A 24,809-nucleotide genomic window follows, 5' to 3' on the forward strand; every position below is an offset into this window, starting at 1 on the left:
GCTGGACATAAGGAAAAACTTCTTTACTGTCTGAGCCCCGAAGGCCTGGAATAGACTGCCACCGGAGGTGGTGCAAGCACCCACTTTGGACTCTTTTAAGAAACATTTGGACACCTATCTTCCTGGGATCCTTTGACCCTAGCTGACTTCCTGCCCCTGGGACAGGGGTCTGGACTCGATGATCTTCTGAGGTCCCTTCCAGCCTTAATGTTTATGAAATCTGTGAACCCCTAAGTGACTTGTTACCAGAAAAATGTACAAGGGTCTCTTAGTGTAGGAGTGATGTAGCTATGCTGGTCCAGAGACAGGCTACAACAGGGTTTGAATTATGGGGGACTGGGTGTGGGGAGGCTGAGCCCTCCCCTCCTCCCCAAGAGATGAGAGCCCCCCCAGTAAGATTTGAAAAACATAACCTGGGAGGGGTCTCCGATTTTATTTGGGCATCATGATGGGCAGCCCTCTGCCCCCCCCAGGCAAGAGTCAAAGTGTAATTCGAACCCTGGCTACAACATAGTGTTGAAGAAAAACTAGGAATGGTACTGTAGCATCCCAAAATTGCAGCCTGCGGAGCTAGCAGACATTGACAGTCTATTATCAGAAGATAAGTAATTAGCAATGCCAATGCTTTGGGATAATTTTAAGAAAGAAAAGGGAAGGACTTCTTTTAGCTTCAAGAACTCTTGCAGCTTTGTATTGTCTACACTTTGCTCAGGCTGTTGTGAATGCATGGTAGATTATACAGGCAAACCACTGTTTAGGTGTCTGTCCATTTGCTTGTCCAAGCAACCCATGCAAGTACAAAATGATACTAATTGCATCTGCAGTTGCGGGGGGGGGGTCACATTTTATGTTCTTGCACTGAATGTTTTTTTAAAGAGCTTGACCTTTAAGTTATTGCCACATGGCATGTGATTGTTGAGGTGAAAGCCAGCAGCCCACACCTCTGAGTTGTGGTTTGCATGCAAGCAGACACAGGAAGACTGTCCTGAAGTGGTTCCACTTTTGAAGGTTATGTTTGCACTCAGAAGAGGTAGGTGGTGTTTTTTAACAGGTTTTAAGTTCTACAGAAATGGATGAGATTGCCAGAGAAGAGCTGGTATGGCATGTGACTGCATTATTTATTATTTTCCTTCTAGTAGAAGGCTAACATCTGTTTTGAAGAGCTTATGCTTTATGACAACAAACAACATGTGGAAGATAAGACAATGGAAGACGTTACAAATATGTACATATTTTAAAACAAATCTTTCTGTTAAATCGATACATAGCCTTTATACCCAACTACTCCTCTATCATTTCAGTATATGTACATACTGGCTCTGTTTGATTCCAGCCGTGACTCAGGTGCAGAGATTTTCATGAGCTTTTTCCCCACACTAGGGGTATCTGTCTCTGTTCCCTGAAAATCTCTTTCATCAAAGGCTGCAGAAAGGAGCAGCAGGTCTCTTGTTTCCTTTTTTTCCTTTCCAGCAAGTACAGTTGTGTCTTGTTTGTAAAGGAGTGTAGAATGACTTCATCCAAAACCAAGCTGCTCACAGTACATTCTTGTGAGCTACTTTTCCTCCCCTCTGAGATGCTCTGATGTTACTCCAACCTTGGTAAGAAATTATCCAGCACTGCAGTCATGATGGTAGCAGGCTGTCCCACAGGTTATGCAATTTTTCTTGATATTATAGAACCATAGAAAATTAGGATTGGAAGGGATCTCAGGGGGTCATCTAGTCCAACTCCCTGCTCAAAGCAGGATCATCCCCACCTATATCATCCCAGCCAAGGCTTTGTCTAGCTGAGTCTTAGAAACCTCCAAGGATGGACAGTCCACAATCTCTTTAGGTAGCCTGTACCAGTGTTTTACTACCGTTCTCTTGAGAAAATTCTTCCTAATATCTAACTTAAACTTCCCTTGCTGCAACTTGAGACCATTGCTTCTTGTTCTGTCATCTGCCACCACTGAGAACGGTCCAGCTCCAAATAGGAAGTTAATCAATAGGAAGTTAATTTCAACCTTAAACATGGAGAGATATCCTCTTTAGTTTCCTGCATGGAGCATTCCAAAGAACAGACCAGTGCAATCCAGACAATTATCATTCCTAAACTTCGGATGCTTAAATCATTCTGTATTCCTGTTTTGTTTGTTTAAATACATCCTATATGAATTAGTAACTAGGTGTCAATGGTCATGGGATTGCTTGCATCCAGACCAAGTAGAACTTCAGACTTTTGTCAACTGGTTGTATTTAACTTATGTTCTATGAGGAAGAGGGGGTGAAAATGCCAGATTATGTCTTTTAAAGTCTGGCTGATCTGTTGGTGGGATCATCTTCCTCTGCACTTGCTTGCTTTAAATGTTTCATTGCCTTCCACCATTACTCTTCTTCCTATTGAGTGAATAGAGTATTTCTTTTTGAAGGAGAAGGAGGGATCATAGATGACCTAGACACATAAAAGAGCAGAAATATGAGCTACAATTGTACAGCCTCAAAATTTTCTGTGACAGTGTTTCCACTCTTGATTTTCACAACCAATTCTACTACTTCCACTTTTTTATCTGACATGCAGAGCAGCTACCCTTTCTACTCTTTCATTTCTCTCTTTGCGAAACATATGGAATCTTACGCAAAATAACCACAGTAAGGAACAATTTTATAATGTGACATAGTATTGTAAGACTCAGTGATTTGAAATAGTAATTACAACAAAAGCACAAGAGAACTATCATCACCAATTTTTTCACATGCGGATGGCTAAAGATAGGCTCCCAAATATGGGTGAAAGAAAAGCCAGGCTCACAATCTCTGATGCTTGCCGTTTCTGAAGATTCAGGACCCCTGTCTGAGCACCAAAATATGGATTCAGGTACCTAAAGTGTGACCTTTTTCTCAAGTATCAATGCCTCATTTGTGGCTTCTGGAACAGTGATAGTCAACCACACAGAAGGGTTCAGTTTGAAGTCACTCACTGGGAGAAGGTTGAAGATGAAAGTTTGTATTCACAGTCGTAAAATCCAAGCCATTATTACCACCAGGAGGTGAAAAGAAAAAACAAATGCATCTGAGTCCTTTGCATTGCTGCTGCAATTAGGATGATGTGAAGGTTGACCTAAGAGCAAAAAAAAATGTGTGTGTACAATTAGTAGTCAATAATTCCCTATTTAAAGACTTCCTAGGCTGTCTACTTCAGATGTTTACCACCTTTTTAGTTCAGATTTGTGTCAGATTCAGAAACACAAATAAGGTCAACAGCCTGCTTCTTTCCTGCCTAGGTACTGGAGGTATATTGTACTAGTTCTGGATTCAGTTATTCTGGACAAAGCTAGTCATTCTTGAATAGTAGGGATAGTTTCCCTCCCAAAATACAAATGGGTGTTTCACAACAGCTCTAAAAAATAAGTGCGTGATAGTAAAAATCACTGTAAATTTGAAACAGCTATATTTTATGAAGGGAATTTTTTTTTAAAGTTTGCATGCTCATCTGCATTTTAACTCATTTGAAAAATTCCATACAGCTTTTGGAGTTCATCAGTAAAGATACAGGATATAGGACTGCAGCAGAATCTTTTTCCCTCCATAAGACTGATGTACAAGACAATATATATAAATGTATAAAGCACATTGGTTGTGGTAATTTCTTTATGCTTTGGAGTTTTTAATATACATTAAAGTGTTCTCCACTTCCACACCAGTAATATTTGTTTATACCTTAATGGGCTCACATTAACTAAAACAAAAAAGTATAAAATGCACAAAGGGCCTCTCTCCGCTTAGGGTCCCAGATCAAGTACTTCTATTCACAGTCCTCAAAGAGCAAATTTTTAAAATAAATTCCAGAGGATAAAGGCATTTTCCCTATTCTACTTAGGCCATAGACCTTCTCTGTAAAGACCAGGTTGTGTTCTATATAGATTTATATGCTGATCTTATGGCTATAGTCTCGAAGGACCTCAGAACAGTGTATTAAGTAACATGACTTACAACTGTCAGATTGTTCTTTTTCCCCATCCCCTTCCCAGAAGACATATTATGTACAAACATATTGTGTACAACTCTTTAATTTCTGCTCATCCTCAATATACCTTTAGCATGTAGGTATAAGATTGTAATGAGTTTTCTATCCAGACTAGAGCTTAAGCAAGTTGCTATTAGACTAGAAAGGGTCTGCTCTGAGCCCAAAAGTGGCAATACAACCATCCTAGGAATAGAAGAGGATCTTGGAGAGTTTAAAAATATGACAAAAGAAAAACAAAAGGATGTTTTGGAGGGGGGGAGGTATGTGTTTGTTTTGATTTGATTATGGCCTCTCCCCACACATGAAAAATGTGAATAGCTGCCTGAACTCTTTTGGTAACTAAAGGAAAAGTACAGGTTCTTATCAGGCATCTCACTGTATTAGGTGGTTCCCAGAAAGAGTCTGAATGCCAGACAGGCTTCAGCAAATGGGGCTAATTGTGACTGATGGAAATATAAAAATTGAAGCTAGTGAATGAACTTCTTTCTGCACTCATCAACATTTTTCAGGAATTTTATTTTTATTGTCCCAACTTTCTTTTGACATTTCAGGCTTCTGCCATAAAACTTGATACCATGTACTGTTGATTGGAGACAACTGCTAAGCTTTATTTATTTATTTATTTATTAGTTATTTAGAGACTTCATTACAAAATACCAGAATTTTCTCACAAAAAAAAAAATCTTATCTGAAAAAAAATGCGTCTGTTTTGGAGGAGGAGGAGAAATTGTCAGGAATTTTTTTGACCAGCTCTATTACATATTTCTCCTTTAAAATAAAGGAATGTGAGCATGAACTTCTACTCTTCTTCCTCCTTATTTCTGTATCTTAGTTTTGCTGTTGCCAGGAAATTTTCCCTTCCTGTCAAATGAATGTGACCCCTGGGGGACTTGTCATCATTCATGTGGAATGTAACTAGCAAGAGAGGTCTTGTTGGCTTAGCTGCTTATTTATTTATTATTTTGGTCTGGTAACTTTGTATCTTAGTCGACTGTCAGGAGCAACATTAAAGATGAAGGTCAGCACTCTGAAATTACCCCATTGTCCTCTGAGAGGCTGTTGGGTCAGGAGCACTTTTGCATTTGTACTTTTTGCTGATTTTTAAATTTTGAGAGGGCCATTTCCTGCAATTTTAAAGATGCTTATTGCAAGTGACCTACTAAGCTGAGAGCTGCTACTTTTAACGAGACCAAAAAACAATGTATTTCTTTGCGTTTGTTTAAGATTTTGGTGTTCTTTCTTTTTCTGTGGCCTGACAGTGATGTCATGGTGTGTGTGCGTGCTTTGTCAGCTGTACGAGTTCAGGGCTACTGATTCGAGAATTGACTATGTTGTTGATCTAACATAAATCAGTAAGGATGCCTCACAAAAGGTAATAGTTTTATGAAGCAAATTAGGAATCTGAAAAGCTAGCATCAATACTTCAGGCCAGTGCCTTTTGGCAGATGTGGCATAAAATAATCACACACCCTCCCCGAGTGCCATGCTGATCCTTTTCCCTTTCTTCTGCCTGTCATCCTGCTCTCTCTTCTGGTTCAATCTGTTGCTATGCATTATGCTTCATGTCCTGCAGCCCCTGTATGATCTCTTGCTCTTTCTGCTTCTTGCCCTATCTGCTGTGTCTGCCCCCTCCCTTATCTGTTGCATGGCACACGCACAGGTTGTCCAAGCTGCAAGTTGGCCACTCCTTCTTCAGGCCATAATTAGGATAGGAAGGAGAGAATTTACTGAGGAAGATAGCTCAGAACTGGAGGACATTTGCTTAACGTACCATATTTCCTAACGTGCAATATGCATTTTCTACCCAAATCAACACCCTCAAATTAGAGTATGGGTATTAAATGGGGAAGCTAATTTTCTGCCCAGGATAGAAGCCCCTTGCTTTGATTTTTGCTCTACGCTGCAGCAGCTGTGGTATTACTACCCAGGCAATTGAGGAAATCAGTTGACTTAATGTTTCATTGCTTTTCACTACAGAGGTGTTAATGATTAATGATCATCTCTCCTTTGAATAGTCTTGATATTCCTCTAATTAAGTTAACCTTTTTAGGGCAATTTTGCTGCCTGCTAGCTGCTCATGGCCTCTCTCCTTCTATTTCACAGCCCTGGAGACTATTTATCTCTTTTAAAAATCTTAGATCCACCCATGGAGACTAATCTTCAGCAGCAGTTAAGGCTTCAGCTTTAGTTAAGGAGGAAAGGGAAAGTGAGTCAGTTAAAGATTAGGCCCTGTCCCTGCTCTGTGCAGCCATAACTTATGAAAAAATATTTTTTTCTTCTTTTTGCCTTTCAAAAAAGAAGGTGCATGCTATTCGGGGTAGGGGTGGGGTGTAAGAAAATAGGGTACAGTTATTCTCCACTAGCTCTCCTATGCTAGAAACTCAGCACCCTGTCTTGTCTTTGATGTTCTGGAAGTACTTGGAGACAAACATGCAAGGGTCAAAGCATTTAATTTTCTTATTATAAAACTAATGTATCTGCATAACTCAGATTCAGAGGTCATAAGTCACATGATCAAGAAGTTTCTACAAAGGACCCTAGTGCAGCCAATTATATAAGGTAAATAAATACGTTTAGACTTTAGCAGCTGCATTGTACTACAGAACTGTACCAGGAAAAGAATCATTTCAGTTTTTCTTGCAAGGACTTACATAAAGACATCTGCCCTAAGTATTATTAAGGCATCTATTAATATATTACCCAAGTGCCTTTCCAAACCTTTTGATTTAACAGTTCATCCAAACTAAGGGTATTTATGGAGAAGTTCTTTTGTCTGTTCTAAAACCCCAGTGGCTGCCCATTCGTTTGAACGTGTGTACAAACGTGTGCCATATTAGCAACAACAACAAAAAAAGTAAGGGCTAGTGGCTGCTGGCACTGTAATTCTTTTTATTATGAGCTTGGACTATTCTAGTGGTAGATGTATTCTCATCTAGGAAGCAAATAGGAGGTTTTTTTTCCCATGCTGAACCCATGTACTTCCTAACGGCATTTTGTTGGGATCAGTAAGGAGTATTGCCAATGAGAGACAAAACTGAATCTTTATTGGGCCTCCCTTGCTTAGAAGGGCTCATAATGAGTCATACAAATAAGGGGTGAAGGAAACCCTAGCTTACCCTATGGCTTTTTCAGTAGTGTATAACTCACCAAGGTAAAGAGAATTCCCTTCTTTTGGCTGGATATCTTGAATTTGAAAGAGAACAACATTCAGGTTAGTCATGTATATGTAAGCAAGATGAAGAAATATGTTTCCTAGACAGAACTGGGAAGATTTTTTTGGTATATTTGCCAAGGAACAGACTTTTTTTGGATATCGCAAAACAGCTCACAAAATAAGGTCAAATTTGATTAATAGCTTTGGCCAAAGATATGGGATAAAAATCATTTTAAAATTCAACATATTTTATTTTTACATTTTACATTTTTACAAACAAAATGGTTCACTTTGGAAATTGCAAAATGTTTTATTTTGAGGCTTTCCAAATTACACTTAGATTTTTTATTTCAAAACATCATGTTCCCTTGAAAAATGGACCTAATTAAAAAAAATAAGTTTTAGGACAGTTTATATAATCTTTTGAAGGAAAAATTCTAGATATTGTGTTACATAAAACACTGAAGCAACTGTGTTTTGTTTTTCCCAATGTTAGCTTCCCCACCCCCACTATTTTTGTATTCAGCTACCAAAAATTATTATCTTTCCCAGCTCTGCTCCTAGAGAACTACAATCTTTATGCAGTATAAGTAGTCAGCATTATTCAAGTATTTGTCACGACCTCACTTTTTTCATACAGAAGAAAAGATCTTTATTGCATATTTAATTAAGTCTGTGTCCCATGAGCTATTGAGATGGACTGACCTTGCTGCCTCCTTTTCTGTACAATGGATTTTCTCTTTACTTTTCAGCAACTCAGATAAAGTCACAGGTGCAAAATTAGTTAATAATTAATCTGAAAGTATACAGACCCTTTTTCTGCACTCATAAATAAATCAGTGAGTCTTTTCATCAACTCCACTGTGCTTTGTCTCTGGCCCATGCAGGTCAAGCTAATTTTGCTTCATTGACTGTCATTCCCCATGCCTTCCAGTAGCAAAAGGAAAGGGTGTACTCAGTAGCATTTGTAAATATCAATGTCCAAATTCTGGAAAAAGTTTGAGGTATGTTTTCTTGTCAGTGTCATTAAAGAGGGGAAAGTGGGTGGGATCCTTCTTTGGACCATTGGATCCTATAAAGACGTGCAACCCTGAAGCTTCCCAAATGTTCTCCATCTTTCCTTCCTCATCCCATATCTCATTCTTCCAATAAAATCACAGACTGGAGAGATTAAAACTTGGAGGAACTTAAATTTGAAAAACTGTAATCATCCCTAGCAGAAGCAACATGCAATTCGTTTCATCATTACAATAAGCTCAGTGGAGAATCATCCCTCTTTTCTCCCTCCCTTTAAGTTCAACTCCTAATAGTCTTACCTGAGACATTCAGTCTAACTGCATGCTTCCCTATTGCTCTGGTCTCTCCATTTCTGTAGATGCAGGTATACACAGCTTCATCATCATGCTGAACTTGAGAGAGTATTAGAGAAAAGTTACCATGTTCCAGCTGATCCAAAAAGAGCCTGGTTCGGTTCTGATATCTTTTAAGCTGATTGTTCAGTGATTCTGCCCCATTATGAAAAAAATGCACTACTGATGACTCAATCTGCCAGTATATTGAATACTTCTTCATGTCCAGTTTTTCAGATGTCTGATTGGCACAAGGCAGAATAGCAGTGTCTCCATTGATTGCTTGGTACAAAGTTGGTTGAGGAACCACTGTAATAATAATAAAAAATGCTGTGTGTGAAAAAAGGTTGATAGTGTCAAGAGAAAACTCCTGAGAACTTTGGAGCACCTGAACTTTCTATTTCTTACCTCTCAGAACTTTTGATCTAAATTTATCATTGACTGTAATGGTAGCGTACCAACTTCTGACACCTTGAAAACAGAAGCTATCTGCCACCAGTAGTAGATGTAGTGGATTCCGCTTTATAGAAGCATTGGTTAATAGAATCAGCTGCTTATTTGAATCAACATGGGAAAACCAAAACCATTTGTATATTATTACATGTAAAAATCACTCATATTAGAATCACAAGTTTTGGGTTTTAGGATCATTTTACCAGAGAAGCCTGGGGATTTTGCAGCTTTGTGAGGAGGCCTCTGCAGACTGGCAGAGTTCCAGCCTGCAGGGGGCTGGGTGCGGGAGGGAGGGAGCAGGAGGAGGGCAGTCAAGCAGGGGGCACCATGGGCATGTACTTTACAGCCTGGAGAGCAGCTCCCACAGGTAAGTGTGGTGGGGTGGAAGGGGCGGGGAATTGAGCCCCTGTAGGGAGGGAGGGATGGACTTGGGCAGGGCTGGGACCCCAGCAGGAAGTGGGATGGGTGCCAGGCACCCTGACAATGAACCCCCTGTGTGCATGGTAGCTTTGAGGATTGCAATCCCACATCACTGCCCTCCCTGCCCATGCCCACCCCCACCCCACGCACAGATTTGGGGGGCATGGGTCCCTCCCTGCCCCTCCGGCACACTGGGGAGCTGGCTCCACCTCCCTCACCCAAGCCCGCAGTGACCAGCAGCAGGTGGGTGTCAGAACCCAAAGTTGTGGTTTTTGTTTGTGTGTGCTTCGGCACCGCTAAATTATTTTCCCGCCGATTGTAGCTTTCTTTGCACGATAGAGTTTTCTGCTGCGAGAGAGAACTCTGGTGCAACGGGGGATTTCCTGCCAAATTACAGCTTCTTTGCAGGGTGCATTTCTTTTGCATACTAGTGATGCACGTTGCAAAGGAGTTCCCGCCATTTGTATTTGGATTCGCGCCACATTATTGGCCAGTTCCAAATGTAGGCACAAGTGGCGGCTAGCTATTGGCTTGCTAGCCGTACAAAAGGCTTGAGTGGTTTCCGCCCAAGGGGGAGGACTCCACGAACACCAGGAGAGAAAGGAGGAGGGAGGAAAAGAGAGACTCTGTGTGAAGATCTCCAAGTGCTGCGGACCCTCGCGGACCCAACGCACCTCCCCTAAGCAGGCAATAGAACCGAACCTACGGAGCTTTCGCTTCTAGCCTCTCCCCGTCGCCGATTGCAATCCCAGACGTATCCCTTTCCTGTAAACTTCGAACCCGCGGAGCCTAAGCAACTCCGGGGAACCCTTCGAACCCAACCGAACCAGACCCGCGGAGCCTAAACAACTCCGTGGGAGTAATCGAATTTGTCGTGGTCCTCTAGTGAGGATCTAAGCGGGAGCTGTGCCTGGAAACCTGTCCAGCCTACACCACGACCATCTTTGGGTGTAAGTAAACAATCTTTTCAATCAACCACTACGCGTTTGTGACTAACTCTAGCTCGCCGCCAGCTCTCTCCAACCCCGCGTGCCCGGGCTGCTGGCCACAGCCCGCGTGCGCAAAAGACGGGCCGCGGATCATCCCTCCCGACCCGCATGCGGCGGCGGGAGTGGGGCCCGGCCCGCACATGGCGACGAGGATGGGATCAGGAGAAAATACGCTAGAGTTAGAGTTGGTTCAGAACTGCCCTTGGCGCGATGGCCAGCGCCAAGTGAAAAGCTTTGAGGATCTGGAGGTGCATATCGCTTACCACCAGGCGGGTGGAACGGGTGAAAGATTTATAAGCAGACGTCTGTCGCTAAAGGGAGAAGAGGGAATCTCCAAAGACGGAGCCCTGAGAGAAAGGGAAGTGTACTTGCTCCCTGCGGTGTTCGGGTGTATAATGAGAGATGAGCGGGTCCTGTTTAGGCCCCTCGATACTGTGTCCCTCGCCAAACCCAACCCGGCGGGCGAAACGAACCCGACTTTCACCCAGGAGTGTGCCCGATGCCTACGATATGCTCGGGAGAGTGAAGAACTGGAGCCAATTGGCCGGTTTCCCCCGGGTATGATAATGTCTAGATTACAGGGTCACGAGCTTCCATCCGAACTCCGCGCAGATCTGGAGAAGGAGGAACACGCCGCGGATAAAAGAGTGGCCTTGCAGTACGACAAGGGGGGAGAATGTGGTACAACTTTTCGTACTGTGATGGATTTAATGCAGAAAAATTTAAGTTTGAAAACCCAGCTGCAGATGGCGATCCGATCGGTCAAAGAAGCAGCTGAGAAAAAGGAGCCTGAAACGCCAGTCCAAGATGGCGCCGAGCAAGAGGGAGACCGCGTGGAAGAACCAGAAAAGAAGGGTGGAGCTTCTAACGAACCCGCGAGAGTTCGGTCAGCGACTCCGCCCATCGACGTAGCGTCGTCGCCGGCAACCCCGCCTAGCGATGCAGCGACGTCTCTGCCGACCACGCCTTCCTGCTGATGAAGGAGAGAGTCAAGCGAAGGAGTGCATCCGCCCCTCCTGCCTGAAGCAGCAACAGCAGCAGTAACCCCCGCGGCAGCAGTTTAGCCTGTGACAACATCAACTCCTGAGAAAGCGGCTTGCCCTACAGCCATGGTCAACCAAGCAACTGATGATCGAGATGTCGTCACCAGTCGCATTCGTGCTTGGACAGAATTACAGCATCTATATAATGAATCTGAGATGGAATCTGATGAAGCTATAGTCTCATGGCTAGATCTTATGGCCATGGAATTTAAACGTGATTAATGAATAATCTTCTTTGTCAGTTGCCAAGACTGCGTATCCTGATGGAGCCAAGATTGTCTTTTGATCGGGACTGTCAACACCCGACCAGGCCTCAAGGCACCAGACAACATGGATCCGATCTCCCACCACTGCCACCGAGAACCCCAGAGGAGCGATACATGTTTGGATTTCTCCTACAGCGTTCCGGACTTAACAAGCGGCAACTTCGGATTTTAGGGGACGCAGGCCAATGGCAGTTAGCTTATGAGTTAGGTTTCTGTTATTTAGAAGAACCAGATGATGAATCTTCGACGATTTCGTCTAATTGAGCCATGAAAATTGTTTAAACCTGTTTAAGTTTGTTGAATAAGGTCATTAATCTGTTTTGAGAGTTTTCTGTTTACAGATCCGGAATTCAGAGCGCGTGGCAAAGAGAAGCCCTAAGAGAGACGACATCACCGAGAAAAGTGAGGAGACGTATGACCTCGCCACGATGCCCACTGAAGCCCTGATCATGCAATTTTGTTATGAATCAGATTATGTGTTTATGTTGATTATTATTTCTTGATTGTTATGTAACTTAATCCCAGGACAGCAAATTTTATGTTTGTGTATTTGTTTGTTGGGTTATTTACTCATTTGATGACTACGACAAAATTCTAGACTGCTCGGAAGAGTATGGCATAATTTAGCTATGCTCTCAGCAAGGGGGGATGTCACAACCCAAAGTTGTGGTTTTTGTTTGTGTGTGCGCTTCGGCACCGCTAAATTATTTTCCGGCTGATTGTAGCTTTCTTTGCACGGTAGAGTTCTCTGCTGCGAGAGAGAACTCTGGTGCAACGGGGGATTTCCCGCCAAATTACAGCTTCTTTGCAGGGTGCATTTCTTTTGCATACTAGTGATGCACGTTGCAAAGGAGTTCCCGCCATTTGTATTTGGATTCGCGCCACATTATTGGCCAGTTCCAAATGTAGGCACACGTGGCGGCTAGCTATTGGCTTGCTAGCTGTACAAAAGACTTGAGTGGTTTCCGCCCAAGGGGGAGGACTCCACGAACACCAGGAGAGAAAGGAGGAGGGAGGAAAAGAGAGACTCTGTGTGAAGATCTCCAAGCGCTGTGGACCCTCGCGGACCCAACGCGCCACCCCTAAGCAGGCAATAGAACCAAACCTACGGATCTTTTGCTTCTAGCCTCTCCCCGTCGCCGATCGCAATCCCAGACGTATCCCTTTCCTGTAAACTTTGAACCCGCGGAGCCTAAGCAACTCCGGGGAACCCTTCGAACCCAACCGAACCGGACCCGCGGAGCCTAAACAACTCAGTGGGAGCAATCGAATTTGTCGTGGTCCTCTAGTGAGGATCTAAGCGGGAGCTGTGCCTGGAAACTTGTCCAGCCTACACCACTACCATCTTTGGGTGTAAGTAAACAATCTCTTCAATCAACCATTACGTGTTTGTGACTAACTCTAGCTTGCCGCCGGCTCTCTCCAACCCCGCGTGCCCGGGCTGCTGGCCACAGCCCATGTGCACGAAAGACGGGCCGCGGATCGCCCCTCCCAACCCGCGCGCAGCGGCGGGAGCGGGGCCCAGCCCTCACAGTGGGGAGCTGGGCTCTGCTCCAGTGCAGCAGCTGTCGCCTCCTGCCAGGGTAAAGGGGCTGTGGACTGGGGTCCCTGGCAGCTGGGGCCCCCCTCCAGCAGGGCTGGTGGGCCAGGGGGCTGTGGGTGGGGGCAAGGGGCACCAGCAGGGCTGTGGGGACTGTGGGGGGCAGAGGGGGGGTGAGATGCCTGAGGAAGGCCAGGGAGCTGTGGGGAAGGAGTGAGTATCTGTCGTTTTAAAAAAACGGGTCTCCTTTTAATGGAATCAGCTGGTTAATAGAATCAAACCACCATTTCCCAAAGTGATTCCAATAAGAGGAATCTACAGTACCTTCAAAATTTATCTTAGGTATTTTTAAGTCTCCTACTAATTGCAGCACCTGGGTGCCTCATACTTTTTAATGGAATTATCCTTGATAAATTTTATTAGCTACTAAATTTGGAAAATATCTGTCTTGAGGCTTATTTTCTATGATATAGTATGGATTTTAACAAAAGGTAAAGATAGCTATTGCACTTCCTTTTTGATACAGGGGATTGAGTTTCCTGTTCTCCATGGGCCTGGCCTACAGTCTGAATAGGATTATGGCAACTGATGGCCCCTTGGAGGGGCTAACTGTCCTTAATAAATACCTGTCGGTTTGCTCACTACTAGAGTTCATTGCAACTATTTATCTGGAAGTGATATGACCACATTTGAGAATCAGTAATAGAAAAAACCAGGTCAGTAGAGCTAACTAAGTGACCAGTCTTTTAAAAATTGTGCCACATCCTAGGCACCTACAAAGGCTTCTGCATCTATACTGTGAGGTAGCTATTTTTGAAATTATTACTGCTGGGGATTTGTTTACACAGCTGTTCAGGAACGAGTCCTGTTCTAAATCCACACACTACCCTGAGTTCACTTTCAGATATAGACAAATCCTTAGTTTTTTCTTGTTGAGATCCATAATCTGAAACAGTGCTCTCTGTTCATAGACATACATCATCAGCATTTCATTTGATGGCATCAAGCTTCAATACTTGCATTTTTCTTTTCAGAAAAAAGCAATTTAATCTCAAGTTGCAGTTTAAGATGGAATATTTTGCCCTCTTCTCCATATGGGAAAAAATGCGTGCATGGCTATTTGTGGTTCTAAGGCATACGTTAATTTTCTTAGCAACAGTCAGGAAATATTAAGGTAAGAATACATACACATCCTTAGAAGCATGCAGGTATCAAAGTAATTGATTCTTTCCTTAAACAGTAGTTCTGCAATGAGGCTGAACCAAAAAATAGCGGGGGAGAGAAATTTGGTTCAGGTTAAGCCAAAACAAATTTTTGGTGGGCCGGTGAAACAAAAAACAAATCTCGTCTTGGGTTGCCCCAAAATATTTCATTAGATCCATGACAAAATAGTCTGTTTTGTTTTCAGGTAATTTAACCCTTTCGTTCAACTTTAAAAAAAAGTCTATTATTATATAGGAAAAATACTACTTTTTCATGAAATAAAATATGCACGTTGAAACAAAAAGTAGAATTTTAATTTTGAAAATGGCCAAATTACAACACTTGTGAAATTTCCCCTTTTGGGCATGAGTAGGTGGAAACTACTCCCTGAATTCTCAAATAGTCTGGTTCCCTCAGGACTCCGTGTTTTTGGCAATGCTGACACATAGCACTCCTACTACCACTATCCGTGTACCCGCTATAATGCAGCTATGCAGAGCTGCTGTGTTCTTAACATGATTAGGAGGAAAAAAAGACTCAAGTTCTGATTCACCAAAAACCGTCTGTAAGGATTTACATCCGGCTTTATTCAGCAAAGCACTTAAGCACTGTGCTTAATTTCAGTACGTGCCTCAGCCTGACTGAAGTCAAGTATCTACCTAAAATAAGTATGTGCTCAAGTATTTTGCTGAATTGGGGCCTCATCACTTACATATACAACCTTCTACAGTCTGTCTTCCAGTGCAAGAGGAGGCTGTTGTTGTAGGTAGCCTGCATGTTTAAAGATAATGAAGCTCTTTTGGTTAGAGAGGTTAAACCTTCTCTGTGAAACAGTCTATGTCAGGATTGACATGGACTATGGTGCTGTAGAAAGCAAGCGGCTGTCTTACTCACTGGCAGTTTAATTACAGTCATGCTTAGCCCCAAGTAATGATCAGGGCTAGACAGCTTGCATAAATCCAGTAAGATGGGCTGTATTTCTCTTCATCAGGGATCCTGGTTTTCTCTGATTTAAAAAAAATTCCCTATTTTTCAGATTTAAAAAAGTTACCCCAAATCCACATTTTTCTGTGATTAAAATGAAATGCCACCAATATATATATATTAGTGGCATTTCATTTTAATCATGGAAAAAAGTGGATTTTGGGTTACTTAAATCTGAAAATCGGGGATTTTTTGAAATCAGAAGACAAAACCAGGATACCTGCTCTTCATTGACCACAAAGGGATTAACTGGGGGCTGAAGAGGAACTGAAGAACACCTGGGAATTTCATTAACCTCATCTGGTACAGGTGGAGAGGGTGTGTTAGGCTGAGGACACACATGCAGCAGTCAAGGAAGGAGAGAACTGAGGTTAAGAAGTATTGGATCATTTGAGAACCGCTTTTTGTTAGGGCCTCTCTGACGTGAGGCTGTGATAAACCAAAGGAACTGGAGTAGAAAGGGGGGAGTCTAGAATAGTTCACTCTGTTTTAGTTTGTTACATTTATTCGTAGGACCTATGAAAACCCCAGAAAGCTGGAATTTTAGCAGGTCTATGTATTTAGGGATGTGCCCTCTGCCATGGGGATATCTGAAGGAGTGTGAGAGAGTGAAACTCTGTGCTTTCTATATGGGTGCTCTCTAAGGATGATGGACTCAAGCAGAGACTGTAAAAAAGAGTCTCCACACCCAAATGCAAATGCAGTCCAAAGCTGAGACAAACCATGCTAAGGCGGTTTAACAAATGAAAGGGGGAAGTGCCCAGTATGATTCCTGATCCTATTAATTTTTTAAACCTTGTCTTCCAGATTTTTTAATATATTGTAATTTCCATGGGTGTGTTTGTTATGAGAAATGAATGCAAAGGTCAGTCAAACTTGAACCTTTCCTGGCTGCTGTTCCTCCTGTCATCAAGTGTGCAAGCCCTTACTAGCCAGGACAGGGATGATGGAGGGCAGGGGGTCCAGTTGCTTTTGCCCTGTTGCACCTGCAGTTGGTGTCAGAGAAGGAGTTAAAAGGACAGAGGGACTTGCTCAGCTGGGCATTGACCAGGAAGATGAGTGGAGTTTAGCTTTTGCTTTCCTCTAGGAAAAGCTTCACTATAGCCAGGAATCTTGGCTATTTTGCTGATGGGCAAGTCTCCTTCAAGAGGATGACTACATCTGCAGAGGCTGGCTGAAAGTGCTTAGATAAAGATTGGGCCTGTGTAAAAGAGTGGTACCCTGCCAGAGACTTTCCAAAGGATCCTATTTTGAGTTCCTCGTTTTTCTCCCCTCTTATTCTGGGTCCTTCCTCCCCTGGAAAGAATAAAACTGGAGAAGTTCATAGCCAAGAGATGGTGCTTCTGCACTGAATTCTGGCACAGACAGTAGCGAAGCACTGGAGGCTCTGAAGTCGGGTGAGTAGTGTCCTATTAGACTACAGTTTTCTCTCATCCCTGCCCTTTCCATCTTGTCTTCTTTGCTCTATAGGCAAAAAACATTGTACAACACTCGCAACCCTAGAAACAGTGGATGTACAGATATAGTGTTTACTCTTGGATTCAGCAGTTCTTCCAGATAAGAATCTTCTTTAAAAAAGAGTTGTTGTTGTTAACACTAGTGAGACCTTTAATGGGTCAAATTGAAGATGAGTTTGTTATGCTTTTATTATTGTATTCTGATGCATAATCCTCTGGGATTCCTGTTCTGTCATAAGTATTACAGTACTGCATTAATGTCCCCTGGTTCACTATTGTGTGTCAATGCAAAGCAACTTTAAGTCTTCTATCAAAACCACTCAAATTGCCAATTTGTATTTTCTTGCAGGACCTTTCTTGTTAGATGCTGCAGCTAAGCTACACAAATAGGTACCTATTTTTTCAGTTAATTGCTCTTGTGTACCTAGCAAGTAACTTAACTGACCCTCTACCCCACCCCCATTGGGCATTTGACTGCAACAGAATTAAAAGCTTGTATCCCTTAAACAGCTGTCCTACCATTCATCAGAGGAGGCTGGTCTGACTGTTTGGGAGTCTTGTAATTATTTTTGGGCCCCTGCAGTTCTTACAGTAAGAACTTAAGAGCTTTGTTCCTACTGATGCTTCAGAATTGCTTGGATATTGGTCAGTCTGAAGGATGGTACAACCAGGCTCTAAAAGACTCTCTTCAGAAGATGTGATGAATAACCTTGACTAAGAAAAATGGTATCTGTTTGTTTAGATGCATATCATGATAGTTTATACCCTTTAAGAAGCTTAAAATCCAGTAGAAAATGGGGAAGCAAATAATTATAAGCATGGGAAATGGGGAGAGGAAAGAAGGTTTTAGAAACGAGCAATGTTGAAAGTGTCTTTTGGATGTAATAGGCAATGTGTCTAACAGTTCATGAAGTTAGTGGAACAGAAAATACACCTGCAGTAAAGGACAAAACACCAATCCATTTCAGTGCTAAAAGTAGTGCGTAGTGCACTTCTTCCTTGTCTCTTTGGTTGCTTAAGTTGCGTCATGTAGAGGGTTAGTAATATCTCATTTCCCTAAAAACTCTATGCTACTCTTAAATGTAACATGGGATGTGTGACAGATCTGAGCATCTGCAGGCTCAGCACCTCGATCAGAAGAACTGAACTCAAACAGCTTCAAAGGAAAAGTGAATCAGAAGTTTTATTAAACTTTCCAGTGTCTTAGTGGTGGGTTGCTGTGACCCATGCATCAGTCGACGTGGTATCTATTTGGCAAAAGAAACGCTCTCACCTCACAACATGGGGACAAGGTGTATTAAAAATTAGAATTGTGTTTTTAGAATGGTGAGACAGATAAAACCTGCATGAGGAAATCCTCCCCTGACCTATTGCAAAGCCTTCGGAAAATAATGGTGCAAGCCTTTTTATAATTATTCCAATCAGAAAAGTTACTTCATATGCCAATTACCTTGCAGATAATTTTTTTTTTAAGTATAAATTCTTCATGTTTGGGGTTAGGCCTTCCAAACAGCCACCCAGCTCTTACCAATAATTCAATCCTGTAATAGTATGGCACACTGCATTTATATAGGGTCATAAATTATGAAGCGCCAGGGACCTTTGGATCAGGCACTCATATTTCACTGTTATTCCCTCTACTGAGTCCAATAACTTGATACAGTGAACACTTGAAATAATCAGAGAGAGGTAGTTAGCTATGTTAGTCTGAAGGCAGGGTAGGGTGGCACCAAACCAATTAATCTTTGAAGTGCCGCATGCTCCTGTCTTTTCCCTGATCTTCTTTGTTGAGGAGACAGATCTAAGAAAGCTGATTCTATGGAGTGCAATTCAGAATGATTTCATAGTTTCATAGATGTTAGGGGCTGGAAGGGACCTTACAGATCATCGGGTCCAGATCCCCTGCACTTGGTTGGACTATGACATGTACATTCAGAACCTTTTACATTAACAATGCTCTGAGAACCAAAAATATGTTAATCTGCACTTTGTAGCTATATATGCAAAAACTCAGTAATTCAGGTTGTGGTATACTTACCACCAGGTACAAACCACAGTAGTAAGCAAGTGATCAAGTGAAGGACACCTGCCCTGTGTAATAAGAGAAAACAAATTTAGACTGGTCTTGGTTCTGCAACTCGGACAATTGCTTTGTTAATCTAATAAATTTGGTACTTGTTAAATTGCACCTCTAGCCTACACCATGCATATTGCTATTATCTATATACAAACTGTTATAAATGTCATCGCTTAGGATCTCAGTTGCATTGTTTTACAACTGGGGTTGCGGGTGGGGGGGAAGGTGTCAGTCATGGCTTTTTTTTTTTTTTTTTCTAGACCTAAACTTTCCCACTTTGTGGGTTTTATTTTGTTGTTGTTGTTGTTGTTGGGGGTGGGTTGGGGGGGGGGGCGGGGATCTGGTGCACCCAGTCTGTTTTATCTTTATTGTGTTTGTCTGATCAAGGCTGAAACACCATGTATTGTCATTACTATTTTTAACTAACTCTGCAAATGCTTCCACCACCTGACTAGCTGCAATGCATCAAAAGGGTTACTAGGTTACCTCTTCATTTTTGCACCAGTTGCTGCAAATCCTCTCACTTCATTAAGTTTTCCATGTGTGCCTCCTCATAGAATGGTGATGCCTCTGTGGAATAACAAGGTGAGAAAGACATGATCTCTGCTGTCAGGACTTTAAGCCAAAGGAGAGAGAAGGAAATTCTTGTTATCATAATTTGCTATACTACTATGTTTTGATTCCTCTCTTTCCCTTGCAAATAAAATGAAGTTTTAACCTTTTAGTGCCATATAGGATGGGGAAGATTCACAACTCTCCAGAGGCTCAAGCGTGGATCATCAGCCCATAATGGTGCTGCCTACGAGACATCCACCTGGGATTAGAGTTTAACCACCACGTTTAGTGCACTGCTCGGACTAAATGACTCTGCCAAGCACTGAACCAGCTGCACATCTGCAGGTGCAGTTAAAGCTGCATGGACTGCTTCAGTTTAAGCAAACTCCCTAGTATATTCCCCTTTCTCCTCCCCCTCCCCTTTTTATAATGGTTAAATTGAACCAATCCTCATTTCTCAAGATTGTTGCACTTCCCCCCAAACCTTTATGATTCAAGGAGGAGCAAATGTTAGAAACATAGTAGTTCTTCAGTGGTACTAGGGCAGGGAGGGCTGTGGAGCAGATACTGGTGAGTCAATGACATGGGGCCAAAGCCTGCCACAAACTACACTGTCATCTGCTGCTGCTGGTGAATTATGCATGCAACTTCCAAGAGTAGATATGGCCTTAGAGTAAACCCCCAAAGAAGTAGTGAACAAACGGTACTGGTATTCTTGTACTTGTGCTCCAAAGATGAGTTGTAAGAGCGGCCTGATTTTACCATTCTCCCTCCTCTGTTTTGCTAACCCTAACTATGCATAATTTCATTAGTACTTGGAATATAGTCTTCAATATTGCAATGTTTTGTCCTGAATCTTGTGGCTGCTTGGGCTGATCTGAAGGCAGAAGCCAGCAGTAGAAAGAGCCCAGGCAAATTATGAGAGAGAAGCTTTTTCATCTTTCAGAGGCAGGGTGGGATTGATTCCATCCGCGAATCTTTTTTGACTTACTTTACACCACCCCTCCTGCATGACAATAGGCTGGGTTGCAGAGAAAGCTGACTCATGGGAAACTAACAGTTTCTTGGTACAGAACATTTCAAGCTGAAGCAAAATGCTAGTGGTTAAATTAGGGATTGTGACACCTTCTTTAAGGCAAAGTAAGCTGGGGAGCTCAGAAAGCACTGAGAGGATGAAGCAGCTTCTTTCCTCAACCTTGGAAAAACTCTTCATGCCCAGCATGAGTAACTTGTTACCAATCACTGAATACAAGTGCTCATTTGTTCGTGTTTTGTTATGGGGGAAGCAAGTCGATGTTAGGTATGGGCTGAGCAGCTTTCCTGACTGGATTCCTTTCTCCCTAAGCCCCATCCTGGGTATGTGGACCTAGACCCTTGTTTGTAACCATCTTGATGTCTTATTGTGCATGTTTATAGGTGGATCCTTGTGCCTTCCTTCCTGTTTGTGAATGCTATGGCCTTCCCTTATATGTAAAATAATACAAGGACAATGTTCCCTGAGCATTTTGCCCTTTCTTCCCCCCACGTTATCTTGGTAAAGGCACCAAACCACTGGAGGTCAGACCAAGGATGGTGGTGATTCTATGCCTATGGAGGGACTTTACATGGGGGCAAGTGCCTGCAAAAGGGTAGTAGTAGGTGGGAAAACAGACTCCTGAGAACAAATAAAGATCTGCTAGAAAGGATACAACTGTATAGTCTACAGGAGATAGTACTGTTTTAACAGTTGCCATTTTTTTTTTCCTTTTCACTAGGCACTTTTCCAAAGCCTGATGACTTCAGTGTGTTTTGAAACTTGGCAACCTTTCCATTTATCATGCCATGTAATGCAAAGGCAGTGTATTTCTAAGGCCTGGGCTTTTGCTATCTTTTTTCTGAATCTTTACAGCTCTAATAGGTTTGCTTCTGTGAAAAGTCTTCTTGGGACTTTTCCCCAATTTTGTTTATCCATATTCATGAGAGAGAAGGAGCCTCCTAATGCAAGCTTTCTCCAGTGGTGGCAGGAGAAAATATTATTTGGGGCTGGGGGCGTGGGGGCCAGTGCAGGGTAGTCCAGGGCCACCACTTCCTCCTGGAGGGCCGTTGAGGGGCCAGCATGCAGCAGGGGTGCTGGGCATGGTGCTGTGGTGGCAAGGCATGGCAGTGGTATTGAAACAGTGGAGTCACATTTGGGAGTACTAAGCCCTGTTAGCCCTGGCTTTCCATCCCCTATGGCCTACTCAAGCATAAGCACATGAAAGGTATCTATCACTTTGTAATCTAGTTGCCTATCTAAAGGTACTTTCTAGTTCTTACTTTTTTAAACTTAAATTGGCTTTGCACTGTTTCAACTATGACAGTGCAAACTGATGCATGGATCTTTTTATTTTTGTGTAAACCATATTTATTCCAGTTTCATTTTAATTTTAAATAGTTTTGTAGATCAGTTAAATTGAAAGAAGACATTTTGGCCAGGGACACTAGTAACATGTAAACTGATATAAATGATTGGAAACTGGTTTAAACCTGTAACAGAACAGAAGTTCAGTGCATGCAGGCCAATTGCAAAATGGTGGGACCTGGTTTAAGATAGAGCTGGAACAATCTAGTATCAGACTTAATCAGTTTAGGTTAAAAGAGTCTATCAAACTTCTGTTCCAGATTCCCACCCAACTCAAGTTATCTCACAGTCCCTTAGCATCCCAGGATGCTTTCCAGCTCCCTGCTAACCCTGCCTCACAGGGCAGGCAGGTTAGTGAGCCAGCTGTTCCTGCCCCCAGGCTGTTACAGTCCAGAGGCAGCAAAGCCTCTGCTTCTCAGCCCAGCTGGCAGGGCACATGGGGGCCAGCAAGTGGGGAGCGCTGCAATATTTCCTCTAAGGCATGGGTGAGGAAAATGCAGACTATCATTGAACCAGTCTGCAGGGTTGGGGGCAGGCTGTGTTGCAGAGCTTCCTGAAGTATGCAGACCCCATCTGCCAGATCAAGAGGGCTCTGCTTTCCACCCTTGCCAGCTGCCCCCCCCGGCTGCCATGCCACCCAGTTAGGGTGAGGTACAGGGGAGGGTCTGGTGACTGCATGGGGTTGTGGGGCATGTGCCTGACAGCCAGCTGAGGATGGGCCTGCTCAGCTGTCCTGGGCTGATCTGCACGCTGGGAAATGAGAGATGTGCAGGGCACCCTGAGCCTTCTGGCTTGGCCAGTGCAGGCATTTGCCTCCTCCCCACTTCCCCTTTCTCCTCTCCTGGTGACCGAGTTCCCTTTGCTTTTGATTCAGTCTTTGTAGCTTAGAGAAACTCATGAAGGTTAGACCAAGGCAAAAACCATAATTAGTCTTTGGAATAAGTTTCTAAGTAAGGGGGTTTCATTAAATCAATTTAAAATAACATCTTGAGTTAAGATGGTGTCACTTTCTTGCCTAGAGCAGGTTTAGGAGAATATTTCAGGTAGTTAGTATTTTTTATGTAATTAGACAAGATTTACAATGGAAGTTTCCTACTTGTTTCTACTTGTTTCTGAAACGTCACATAAAATGTAACAAACACACTTTTGGCTTTAAGTCCCTTGTTCCCCTTCCTCTTAATGTTTCTTAAAATTGCAAAATGGAACAATGTTTTCTTTGTTTTAGCTTGATAAAGGAATTTTGAGACTTTTTAAACACAGCGTTAAAAATTGGGTGGCATTTTCAAGGAAGCATAAAGGCAAGTCAGTCTCTTGTATTACCATATCATGTAACTGGAGGGAGGCTTTTTGTTCTAATTTAGTAAATGGAAAAGCATTACTACAGCATTTAAAGTTTACCTGGTACCCAAAAAATCAAATAAAGGGAAAGGGGGACAGATTTCTCGAACCATACACATTTGTCCACCTTTTTCCACTAAAAAAAAAAAAAAAGGGAAAAAAAGAAAGGTAAGTAAAATATTCAGCTTGGCTTATTGAGGTACTTCTTTCTCTCCTAATTTTAACATCAAGATTTAGATGCTGAACTTCTACACTCCAGTTAACATGATGGAGAAAAGACATTTAGTTTTGGTTCCCAAACCCCTCTGCTTGCCTCATCTGTGCAATCATTCTACCTTGATATCTAAACAGAGGAACATGAAAGCTGAATGCACAAATAGAGCTCAACATCTAGCCTCTTGGAGAGAGCTCTGATGATTCAGTAATTTATACTGAAACCTGGCAATATTCCCAGCCTTCTCTTCTATGCAGAGGACCTATAAGGGTAATGATAAATTCACTTTGAGTGGCTTTTGCAACAGTTCAAGTTGGCCCAGGTGCGCCTCATGTGAAGGACACAGTGGGCAAAATCCAAAAGGATAGGAGATCGTACTGTCTTTAAAGAAAAAAAGAGAGCATGGAGTAAATGTGATTAACTAATCTGGAGGTAACTTTCTGGGGACTTCCAGGTTGTGGGCAGGGCTTTGGGAGGTATTGCTTTATTTATTCTACCTATCGCACAGTGCAATTTTTTCAGCTACTGAGAGCCTTGGCAAACAAGCTGCTATGGATGCATCCTGTTTCAGAGTGATCTCTGCTGTCTTGAGCTGCATGCTAGAAATGGGTGATTGTCAACCTTGTTAGACTCGAGGCACAGTTCAAAAAATGTCAGCTCTTAGCTTTTGCTTGTATTTTTTACTATAGAAAAGTAACGGAGCAGTTCCTTGGTTGCCAAGGACTCAGACCACAGCAGGTCAGATGGCTGTTAACACTATGGATTCCTATTTGCAGTCTCTGAGTGTGTTTCCCACATACAAGGGCATGTGTTTACCGTAGCAAAAATAGCAGCAGCACAAATGTATGCCGCTGCTTTTTGCCATTGTACACACCTTTGTACGTGGGTTCTGGTGTGGAGCAAAATGCCCTACTTTGGGGAAATGGCTGTGCGCTGAAGGAGCTGGGGTGGAGCTAGAAGAGGGGTGATACTTTGGCTGCTGGCAGAGCATCTCCCTAGAGGACTGAACCTCCATGTCTGCCAGCAAGTGCTCCTGTGGCATGTACCACGCCACTCTTTTGCAAGGTTTTTTTGCTATTGGGGTTTTCTGGTAGCAAATTTTGGCCTTGCATTGCAAATTTGCAGTGTAGGTCACATTTTAATGTGCTGGGCATGAAGTTTGTAGTGCCACAAAGAGGTCTGCGGTGCCACAAACTACATGTGCCTGCACGTCTGGGTCCAGCCTCTAGGTTTTTCTTGTGAACCATATATAGATGTTTGGACACATAACAATGCTAATATTGGATGGCACCCCAGAGCTCATGGCATCCTGACTCAGAATCACTGCTATAGAATGTAACCAGCTGACAGGTCAACTCCAGATTGGGGACTGAATCTTCGTG

The 24,809-nt window shown here is 42.8% G+C and overlaps 1 protein-coding gene across 4 annotated transcripts in view; it reads right to left on the minus strand.

Moving 5' to 3' along the window:
* Positions 1-1,099: 1,099 nt before the first annotated feature.
* LOC106738022 (CD276 antigen homolog) overlaps positions 1,100-24,809 on the minus strand; it is a 49,366-nt gene continuing 25,656 nt past the window's right edge. For 2 of the 4 annotated variants that reach the window (XM_019487212.2, XM_019487211.2), the window contains 5 exons: positions 19,427-19,510; positions 18,902-18,954; positions 8,476-8,817; positions 7,153-7,188; positions 1,100-3,099 (listed from right to left, as the gene is read on the minus strand). In XM_019487212.2, the coding sequence (XP_019342757.1) occupies positions 2,990-3,099; positions 7,153-7,188; positions 8,476-8,817; positions 18,902-18,954; positions 19,427-19,434 (549 nt within the window). In that variant the 5' untranslated portion in view covers positions 19,435-19,510 and the 3' untranslated portion in view covers positions 1,100-2,989. Of the gene's footprint in view, positions 3,100-7,121; positions 7,189-8,475; positions 8,818-18,901; positions 18,955-19,426; positions 19,511-24,809 lie in introns of all 4 variants that reach the window. The other 2 variants (XM_019487214.2, XM_019487215.2) reach the window with 2 other exon arrangements.

This window comes from Alligator mississippiensis, chromosome 1, assembly GCF_030867095.1.
Source record: "Alligator mississippiensis isolate rAllMis1 chromosome 1, rAllMis1, whole genome shotgun sequence".
NCBI lineage: Eukaryota > Metazoa > Chordata > Crocodylia > Alligatoridae > Alligator > Alligator mississippiensis.